This window comes from Cyprinodon variegatus, unplaced genomic scaffold, assembly GCF_000732505.1.
Source record: "Cyprinodon variegatus isolate N-32 unplaced genomic scaffold, C_variegatus-1.0 Scaffold337, whole genome shotgun sequence".
In the NCBI taxonomy this organism is placed as follows: Eukaryota; Metazoa; Chordata; class Actinopteri; order Cyprinodontiformes; family Cyprinodontidae; genus Cyprinodon; species Cyprinodon variegatus.
Window position 1 is genome coordinate 783,462 of NW_015150790.1, and position 11,207 is coordinate 794,668.

General features: G+C 37.5%; 1 protein-coding gene across 2 annotated transcripts in view; it reads right to left on the reverse strand.

Moving 5' to 3' along the window:
- The window catches only part of senp7 (SUMO1/sentrin specific peptidase 7), a 34,583-nt gene that overhangs the window by 3,373 nt on the left and 20,003 nt on the right, over positions 1 to 11,207 (reverse strand). For both annotated transcript variants that reach the window (XM_015385384.1, XM_015385385.1), the window contains 11 exons: positions 9,982 to 10,122; positions 9,863 to 9,896; positions 7,024 to 7,245; positions 6,410 to 6,861; positions 4,274 to 4,401; positions 1,882 to 1,998; positions 1,646 to 1,762; positions 825 to 920; positions 575 to 744; positions 450 to 499; positions 307 to 350 (listed from right to left, as the gene is read on the reverse strand). In XM_015385384.1, coding sequence (XP_015240870.1) covers positions 307 to 350; positions 450 to 499; positions 575 to 744; positions 825 to 920; positions 1,646 to 1,762; positions 1,882 to 1,998; positions 4,274 to 4,401; positions 6,410 to 6,861; positions 7,024 to 7,245; positions 9,863 to 9,896; positions 9,982 to 10,122 — 1,571 coding nt within the window. The remainder of the gene's footprint in view (positions 1 to 306; positions 351 to 449; positions 500 to 574; positions 745 to 824; positions 921 to 1,645; positions 1,763 to 1,881; positions 1,999 to 4,273; positions 4,402 to 6,409; positions 6,862 to 7,023; positions 7,246 to 9,862; positions 9,897 to 9,981; positions 10,123 to 11,207) is intronic.

Consider the following 11,207-nt stretch of genomic DNA (forward strand, 5'->3'; position numbering starts at 1 on the left):
TATCAAGTATATTTCAGGGGGTTCCTCTTGGTAATGGCTTTAGAGTGCAAATAAAACAGTTCAAGTCAGGGCTCAATACTTTTAGACAATTACCTTTAAAGGAACTTTGCATCATGTTTTCATCAACCTGACAAAGCTAGTGAGCTAATCTAAGTAGCACTATTGATCACTCATGTAGATCAAACTTGAGAAAGTTTAAACTTACAAGCAACGTTTGAACAACACGAGAAAAAAAAAATGTAGCCAACATTGTAGATAACAATAAGCTATAATAATGCCTGTAAGCTGAAACTGAGGGAAACCCACCTTTTGCAGACTGTCCGTCTCCGACACGTCTGTTCTGTGCAACTCTGTTGGAAAAAGGGAGATTGTTACTGACTGAATTATGAAAATCATCAAGAATTGTAGGAATTAATAAACCTGTGAAGCATAATAATAGCAGCTCTTACAACTCGACATGGTGGTGGCGGATCTTTAGTCGACTCATCCAGATGATTTTCTAAAATACATAACATCCATCTTAATTCAGCCATTATTGTCCGGGTCATAATAATCCTGATGGTGCTATTCCTACCCGTCTCTGTGTTCACACCGTCACTCGGGTCTAATCGCTCCAGGGTTTCTGCAGGATCAGAACTTTTACATTCTTTGGCCTCATCTGGACCCTGAGACTCTCCCAGCCAGTCCTCCTGCAGAGGCTCTTCCAGTCCAGGAAAGCAAATCATAGCTAAATACCAGTGAGCTCTGCACAGAGGGAGAAGTAAAAGGGTTTAGGATTTGATATACGTGGCCGTAAAACAGTTGATTCTCAAAACTCTGCTTACTCTTGATTAACAGGCACAAACAGGAAGTCCTTTTCAAAGATGTCCACGTGTCGCGTCCACGTCTTTACTCGCTGGTGCCGCCTCTGCCTCTGACAACTGAGACCATAAACAGATTAAAGAAAACTTGGCTATTTATGAGCGACAGCCTTTAAATGTCTTTGTTTGAAAGAAAAACAGAAAAATTTGGTTAGAGAGCAAAACATCAAATTCAAAACTGACTTTCAACGAACGCTAAATGCCACAACCTCGTCCAACACGATTTTCTGTCAGATTGGATGCAAAATCGGATTTGGTTGGTTCTGGCCTTTATTGGCTCACCAGCCGTTAAGGGAGGGTGGCCATGCAGAGGGGTTGATGTGAAACATGTCTGAGCTGATCTAGCTATAGTATTTAGCCTTAGTATTCCAATATGATCCAATGACTTTTTTTTTGGGAGACACCATACAGACAGGTGAAGCTCGACAGGCCCACCTGACCCCAGATTAACTTTATACTTTATAACAGGTATGAGGGTTTTTTTACATTAATCTAGATTTTTCACTGTTCATGCCCCACAGAAATATAATGTCTTAGATTACCCATTTAAACTTCCCAATTCAAAATTCCTACACATTCTAAACCGCTGAATTATAGAAAAAAGTTGCAGTTAATTTATAAAGGACCCTGAATGAAACCACAGGGCAAACTTTGAGATTATTAAAGGCAAAATACTCTGAGTTTTCCAATGTCTTCCAGAGGCAGAGTGTTGTCCTAATCTCCCAAACCAAGTTGGTTTCCCTGACATGAGAACCAGCCGTTCAGACCAAAGCTGCTTCACTTACGAGTCGGTACTGCCTCCTTCGCTGGCGTTGTCCCTGCGCGTCAGCTGCTTGTAGAAGAAGCTGCTGAAGATGTGGGAGCGTTTAGAAATGGCAGCGGAGGATTTCTGGATGAGGTATCTGTTTAGATAAAAATATCACGAGTCATTCGAATTAAATTCTCTTCACAAAAATAACAAAAACAGAGAAAAATGGGGAAAGTCGCTTAAAAGGTCAAATATTGAAATGGAGGGACTTACTTAAGGTAAAAATCGATAATGACATCGTTAAGGTACTGCCAACTGTCAAGGCATTGCAGATCTTCCATTGTTACTGTGATTCCTCCTTTCAAAGGTGGTGGAGGAAACTGTATTAACCTGAGATAAACAATGGAAAAGGTCATATAGTGTTTTACAACTGCATATTACAATTATATGGTCTATATTCATAATCAATAATTCTCTCTTTAGTAATAGGATAACAGCAGCAGGGATTCTTGTTTGAAAGACCATCTCCAACCAGGAGGGATAATGTGGGTAGGTCACTTCCAGAGGTTAGTATTAACTAAGGTGCATTTATTAGAGTAAAGTTTTGAAAGAAAAAAGGTTAAAAAAAAAAAAAAAACTACCACATTTTTATTCTTTTAAAATCATGCTATTCTAACATGACTAAAACAAGTAACCTAAACTATTCAGAGATCAGGGGAACTACTTAATACCCCTTTGGGATTATTAAAGTATTATTCTATTTAAAAACAGTGAACAGCAGATATTGTCAGCAGGAATTTTTCACTGTGCTCTAAAATGTACCTACTGGAAGAACTTATTGTATTATGTTTGTGATGAACAAAATATTAATTTGTCTTTATTCTACCTTATTTTTGATTGTGTTACTTTTTTTCCTTATTTCAGTGTACCACAATTTGCGCAAAAAAAAAAAAAGTCAGTAGGAGTGTGCCAATCTAATATCAATATTAGAAATTGGTCCAATTTCTGCAAAAGACACTTATCAGATTATATGAGCGTACATCTAATAACTTAGATGAGCATGATAGAACCACTCCATCGCTTTTTCATCTCCAGCATTTCTATCCAGCAGCGCTTTTATCCCACACACAGTCTACCAACTCACTGGACTACAAGCTAAAGTCCGACAAACGTGTAAAATTTGTTTGGGTCTTCTAATGCACCTACTTTATATGTAGCCATTGATTAATAATTAATGGGTCGGGTGTTTTCATAGGTATTGTTCACAACCGACTCTTAATAAAATAACTACAAACCTTTTCTGACATTCAGTATTACAAAATAGGTATTGGAAGATCGTATGGTTCATGCTGCCATCATATCAGGTCAATACTTAATGGAGCAATATTAAAACCATATAAGACATGAACAAAGTATTGGGACACAGCTACCAATTCAAATATTTATAAACCATAAATCAAATGTTACATGAACAAGTAATAACTCCGTACTTTTTGCTCTTACACGTAGGGATGCAAGGCATTGATTATTGAGTTAATCAAAGGTTGACTGTCTTATCGAATGACCAATAACTGGCCTGCACTTATATTTGCCTTTTCTACAATGTAGCCACGGCTGCTCTGGGGGAAATTAAAGAAGCAAGGTTGCCGTACACTAGCACTGCTCTCTGATGGATAAAAATCTCTTGTGTCATTAAAGGTCATATTATGCAACATTTAAAAAGGAAACTTTTTAACCACGAGGCCCCAAGAGCAGGTTTGTGTTGCTTGTGCATGAAAATTCTCCTCCCATTAGGCAGACAGCATGCACCAGGAATCTCCTCCTTTAGCACTTTTCTCAACAAGCTGTTTTGGCTTTCCACTCCCCCCACACCCTGAAACCATGACAACCAGTCAGAATTCATAAAGAAAGCAGCTAGGATCCGGAATAACATTAAATGAAAGCTATAGCCTGGCCTGTGACCTGCTACAGGTCACTCTGGATAACTCAGCTTCTCTTATGACATCATAAGGGGAGAGCATTTCAAACAGAGCACACATTAGCCAAGAGGTGGAGAAAGGCAATGATGGAGGTCAAAAGGTTTTTCTTCATTTGTCAACCTCGTACACGCTTTATGTTACAGAATGTTTCTAGTGTGAATTTTGCATAATACCTTTAGCTCACTAAAGCCCACCCAATCAACCCTATTGGTTTAGTGTCTTTCTATCAGGATTCAAATGTTTTACGAAATGTCTTCCACTCTTTATCGCACACTCATCCTCCTCGCACATCAGCCCTTTCTGGTTGGGAAGTAGACGCTGCTCAATCATAAGGCTGCATGGAGGAGTTTCCTTGTTTTCATTTACAAACAGAACCGTATAGAATTATTCTGCATTATAATAATTCTGAATGTTTGGATCGTTTCCCTTTTTCTGTTCTACCATGCCTTAGGCAGGATTATTTCACTTTCAACCTTCGTCTAGCTTAAGGAAGAACAGCGGTACCCTCTTCTGGTTTGAGACCACAATTCAACACTGGAAGGAGGAGATTTTAACATTTAATGAGAGGGAACAGTTAACATAATAATAATTTGTTTGCATCACTACTCGTTATTTCTTTAATAACTTTTACTTAAGAAAATGAATATGATTATTGGGTACTCTACCCTCCTCTGAACAATTCTTACCTTTTACTCAGACCCTCATGCTTATATTTTATCCAGTTGGAGTCTGGTTTACAAAGAGACACAGAGTAGGATCCTTTTCTTCTTTGATGACAAACCGTATAAACAGGCACGACTTCCTCCTTTTTGCTCTGTGGGAGTAAATGTAACCAATTAAAGGTTTTCAATCTTCTGTTCAGCACCTTAAACTGAGGGCACTAAAAACCAAGATGTTTCAATATATTAATAATAAACAAAAAACAAAAACAAGTCTTCTATTACTGAACCAGGAAAACATCTAAAACATGCAGGATTCATCTCAAAGACCAGCTTTTTTTTTTCTGACCCTCGACTTATCCTATATTTGACATCTTACAACTTTTTTTGCAGTTTTGCCTCATTTCAACCATTCAAATATCAAATTAATAAGAGAGAAATCATTTCATCAGGTAGACATGGTGATTCATATTTTTGCGATTTCTTTTTTGAAGATATAAATCAGGTTTCAGAAACTTTATAGCATAAATCCTTTGTTATCAAAGGCACCAATCCTGATGTTCAGTTTAACTTCAAGAGCTATCACAAAAAAAAAAAAAAAAAAAACATCCCTCAAACCAATTCCTTATAAAATGAACCATGCAAAGGAAACACTTATCTATTCCAAGATATTCAAACTGAACACCACCTTGGGATTAAAGTAAAACTAAACCACTGAAATGTTCTTTTTCATTTTATAACAGGGAACTTGACGTATTACTGGCAACTTTGTACCAACACATGCCAAAATGGAGTAAAAACGCATGTTTTAATCATTTCTGGTCATCAGGTTTTTATGTAGTATGTGTCAATTAGGAAATCAATGTGTTATGCTAGGAATACGGAAGATTTTACATAAAAATGGTAGTATGCTTTGGTTTGACAACAAAATGTCGATCTGGCTGTCATTTAGGATCAGAGGGAGACTATAGTTATGTTCAAACTGCAGGTCTTAAGGCTCTATTCCGATTTGTCAGTTTTTTTGGGTGGCTTCTCACATGACTGTATCAAATTGTGTCCCTGAAGTGACCTGCATGCGTAGAAAAAAAACAGAGGTGCGAGAAGTCGATGTTTATGGATGGATTTAAAGCTGTTAAGCAAAGGAAGTAGTCGGATGATGCAGCAATGCTCAGAAGGAGAGAAAAGAGAAAGAGCGGAAATATTTATTATAGATTTTGGACGAGCAGAGCCCATAACATCTTAGGAGAAATGCATGGGAGCACCGACATAATCAACTGACCTGTTAGAGTATGACCCCCCCAGTCTCTTTTGGACCATTATATACATCCAGATACCAATATCATTCTCCCTCCAGTGCAGTGTTTTTTCTGTAACCGTTTTTGTTCCCCACTGTCAGTACAGAGTGACATCAGCTACATGCTAAATCCAATATGGGTCACTTGGCTGTTCAGATTGCAGTCAGATTCCAAAAGATTTGACCTGTATTGAATTTAAAACCAGATACAGATGTGGCCCAGACTGGATTTGAAAAGATCAGATTCCATGCGACTCTGCCTGTTTACACGGTCAGGAAATAATCGCAACTGAGTCGCTTCAGGGTCAAAAAACGATTTGGCCCGAATTGGTCTGTAGTGTGAATGAAGCCATTTTCAATGAGGCCCAGACTGTTCATAACCTCCCCCATCCATTCCTTCGATGAATGCAACACAAAACGGCGTCTGAATGCATAAAGTAGTGGGAGGAAGTATTATTGGGACCCAAGCTATTGGAACAGAAACAAAGAAGCTCAATTATTGACACTTTGTTCAGCTTTACAGGAGGTCATCATGCAGCTAATAAAGGCAATGACAAATTACTGTGATGAAATTATACCTTTTGCAAAAGCAACAGATTCAAATCCCACATGCTTTATTCTTTTTGCTTGCAGGCTAGATATTTTAGCATGTAGTAGACTTATTTAATAATCAATATTTGCCCGCATGAATGTTTACCAGCAGTTGAAATAATTGCTACTTTTCAATTAGGGTATATATTTGTTTAAACACAATACTTCCACTTGGTGTAGTTCCATAAGTTCATACCAAATCATGTCTAGGAGGTACATGCATCTTCCAAAAATTGTGTAAAAAAAGTGACAAAGAAAATTTGTAGGGAATCACTCACATCAGAGGGAGTCTTGGGTTCCTCATCCTCCTTATCCATATTTCGTTCAGCTTCAGCGGCTCCATCTTCTGTTTTTTTCTCAAGAGGCATCTCTGTGTCTTTCTCAACATTAGTATCCACCCAGATGTGGGCAGTGGGGAGATCTTCTTCATCACAATCTGAAGGCTCCTTTTCTACAATCAGGTCAGAGTCAGGGCTCTTAATGCAGAGTATGGAGAGCAGATAAGAGTCGGCGCCAATGTTTCTGATCAGCTTTATGCTATCATCCATTGAAAGCACTGGAGAATCAGAATCCAATAAACTATTAGGTTGGACCCCGTCATTGTTTTTAAAGCGGTTGTCATATGTCATTCCATTGATGCAGTCGATGTCCAGTAAGGAGCGCAGTAAAGCTCCCTCCATTCCCTCCACAGGATCTTTGAGAGTCAGTAAGATGAAACGGCTGGCTTTTCCTTTAAGATAAAAGAAACATATTTAAACTAAAAAAAAGAAAAAAAAAATCATATATATTTGAACATTTGAAACAAAAAAAAAATCATAAATATTTACACAACAATGTAAATGTAAAGGAGGAGATAAATTTAAACACATTTGTGTCCGCCCTGCGCTCTCACCATTATCTACGGGTCCATCTTCACTGTCGCAGAGCTGGTTCAGTACCTGCTGTATAGGACCAGCAGCAGTTTCTGACACATATAACAGCAGGACGCCAGGTGGTGAAGGATCCTTTTCCCCCTCAAAGCGAATGTGATGAGCTTCCAGCTCCTGCTTGTCCCAAACACTGTACCTCCGCAGATCTGTGCGCACAAAAGTCAAAAACCCCTGCTCGCTCGTGCCTGAGGACAAAAGGGATCAGGATAAATTCATGAATTTTAACCCCAGTTTAAAATATCTTAAAACAATTGGGATTATTTCCCAACTTTTGGCAAATTTAAAGGACCTTCAGGCTTTAAGGCCAGGATTTTTAAAGGCCTGTGATGACTGTTATGTAGGGGTGACCAAACTTGTTGCTAGGATACAACTTAAAAACCCATCAGTATCACGTCCTGACACATGCTGATTGTTGCGCTGTGATTCTGTCAGCCCCTCACAGTCATGTGACCTGCTATGCACACTGTGCTAAGATTCTAATCTTAATTGTATTACTTGTATTACCTTTGTAGTACTTAAGTAAAAGTATTGATACTCTTAGTCAAATATTACTCAACGGCAAGCAAGAAACAAAAAAAACAAAAAAAAAAAAAACTATAAGTAAAAGTTACTCGGTCAAACATCTACTCAAGTTCAAGTATTGAAGTACCGACTTTTGATGTTCTTTTTTGGGGTGGATCATCTAAATAAGTGGTCCTCCTAATTGTCAATCATTCTGATGATATGTTTACGTAAGGCAGTCCTAAGTGCTCGCCCCGTTAGCTATCTTTCAGCGCACGCGCACTTTCAGGCGCATATCTGTGATGAGTCATTGAAGCTCACCTTTCTCACCAAGGTTCTTTGAAAATGGCCAAGAGTTGTAAGAGAACAAGTGTCTACGAAGTGTATGAGAAGACAAGAAACTCCTCAGAGAGGAAGCCCAGAATGCTTCGTACAGAGAGCTCTCCTCGCAAAGCATTATGGGATTCGATGTCCCATAGGCTGTCGCCACCCGACAGCAGCGACTAATAAAGATGGCACAGGCACCGCGCTGTGGAGGAGTTACGTGACCAATGGAGCAAAGAGCAGTGATCATCTGTCCAAACGGTTAGTTAAAAGAGTTTGCTATAAAGTCCACTATACATTCTGCACTCTATATAGTGATTGAGGGATTTAGGGTGGACGTTCGGAAACAGCTTATATAAGCTATGAGAACAGCAACTTTTAAACAAAGGAGAAATGGGCTTGGGCATGCTGTCACATGCACATTTTGGCTGGTCTTTTCAAAAAATTGCAAAAATCCTCCACAATACCTTTAATGTAGGAAACAGCTGTGTGGAGAGCAGCTAAAATATTACTTACCGGTATCTTTTTTTTTTTTACAGCAACAAAAGGTATGAAAACAACCGACCCGTGTAATATTAACCCATGAGTTACAAAAACTTAAAACAGCAGAGTATTTCTATTAGCATGAAATTTTGGAGACTTTAGATGTCAACTGATCTATTTTTTTTGGCTATATCGAACTGACATCCGTTATTAGTATCGCCTCCTGACATCCCGACAAATACAAAAGAAACTACATTTAAAGATAAAAGAATGGAGCCACAAAAAACGGCGTGGAAAAGAAAACTGGGAGAGGCAGTGAGAGGCGATCCTCCAAAAGCTTTGTGTGAAGTTTACCAACATTATTCTTTTCATCCTGAAGGTGATCACAATGTAAAGCAGGAATAAAAAAGGAGCTGATATGAGAAAGCAGTCATTGTCCTGTAATCTGCCTCGTTAGGATTATTCTCAGACATTTTGGGGGGTTTTAAGCTCAATTAGTTAAACTTTTTTCATTTGTTTTTAATCTGTTTTCTGTGCTCTAAGGATAAAATAGACACAGTTTATTGAAATATTTCATTTATTGTACATTTCCAAGTCTGCCCTGCTTGCTACTTGCTTTTTATTTGACCTTTATTTCACTAGAAAAGAAATCCATTGAGAAATGAAATCTCTTTTAGAAGGATTTTACTTTGCATCCTTTTCAAAGCGGATGTTTTACTCTCCCTTCCTGAGTCATGATGTTCCTGTCACATTGTTGCACAGGTCCAACTAAAATAGACCAGCAGTCTACCTCAGTCAGAGCCACACAAGAGCAGCTGGAGAGACAATTTGCTGTTCCTCCTTGCTGAAGTTTCAATAATTCAGAGGATTTCATACGACTGTGGGATAAAAATGAAAAAAAATCAGATATGCAACTCCCCCTTTATAATAATCAAATCCTAGACAGGTCATAGTAGGTCCATTATCGAAACATATGCAAGAGCTATGAATAAGTAACTGAAATAACTAGTCATGGTGAATTCCATTTAGATGCCTGTGATCCCACAAGGTGCAACATACCGACATTGAATCTTTGTTTCAAATTACAGCTATCACTGGGCAATTTACTTGTTTCCATTTAAGGCAAAATTAAACTAAAGTAAAAAAGAAAAAAAAGGCCTAGAGGATAAGGTGCAGATGGAATCTTGAAGCTTTAATCCAACTACATTCAACTAAAATAGAACACTAAGCTACAGAAATATGGTAGAAAGCTCGATTAGAACAAGATAAAAAAAAAAGGGTTCTTTATCAGCAGTAAAGGAACCACCAGTTAAAACTATTGGCACCAAAGGTTCCAGGTAAACCCTATATCTAAGGAAACAAAAAATACAATCCAACAAGCTTAAGGCGCATCTTCTGCTAGGGATTCAACCAAAGGATTCCAGGCTTTGGTCACGAATTAAATAAGATTACTGATTGTACAATGGCTTATATGCATAAATGAATAATAGTTACCTTTAAGTGGGATGACAATCTTATTTTTTGCTATCTGTGAAAGACAAGAAAGAGTTAAATTTTTATTTTAAGACAGATGCCTAGAATAAAACCTATCAAGGTTATACCAGTGCCTTTACCATGAGGCATCCATCTGCTCTCAGTTTGTAACATCCACAGTACATGGCCACGAAATGTACACTCAAAGAGGGAAAGTCAAACTCTGGGATGGGAGAGGACGGTGCTGAATGTGGAAACTCTTCAACAAGCATCTGCATTCCCTGAAAACAAAAAACAATGTTGGTCAAAATACTAATTTCACAACAGCCTGAGATCGTATCAATATTAAGAGGTACAAGAGTTGATTTAGGTTTGCATTTTTCACACTGATGTTTTCCAAAACTACTTCATTTTGTTTACTACTTTGGCACCATCTAGTGGTAAAAACACAAATGACGCTTTGAGTAACTTCCTGCTGAGGTCAAGTTACAAAGACCTCTGAAAAAATCATATCCTGAATAAAGCAACAGTGATATCTAATCCATCGCTGCAAAGGCAATTCTGTATGATTCAAACATTTTAATACAACACTTTGTTATGATAGGGAAAGTGACTGAAACTATTTTAACTGTACCATAAAAAATGTTTGAAGTTGCACCAATCGTCCTGATCTTTTTAGGGGAAAAAATGTCTTAATTGGATTTGATCGGTGAGCAGCAGCTCAAATACTGAAAAAACCTTTTTTTTTCTGCAGTCTAACAATTAACAAAACATAAGGAATTTTAAAAAATAAATACTTTTGCCTTCAGTGCATACATACTTTAATAGAAAAACTCAAGATGTATAAAATGAACGTTGCAAATGTTTGAATATTTAAGAAGCCAGGCAACTTTTCAAATCCACAACAACAAGTTAAAAAGCACAAAAAATTGCCAATAAAATGAAAAGTGGCTCCATCTATCTAATATAAACTAAAAGATCAACAAACCCAAAGTTTGAGTTTGAGCTTTTATGATTTGAAGAGTAGGTTGAGGTATTTGGACATGAACTGTTGTGAGACGTTAACCATCAGTAACTGTGTCTTTATTAGGGCTGGACGATATAGAAAAAAAGCTTATCAATTAAAAAAAATGCATATTGATCGATATTGATAATTATTGAAAAGATTTGAAACCATATTTTATGTGCAGCTCTGCCTGGACTTTTTATAATATTGCTAAATGATTTAATTTTAATAAAGAACACAAACACAGACTTCCAATTAAATATTTAACCAACTTTTTTAACCATAACAGAATTGTTTTAAAGAAAAATAACTTAAAAGACCTGAGTTATGTTATTAAATACTGACAAAGAATAAACTAAA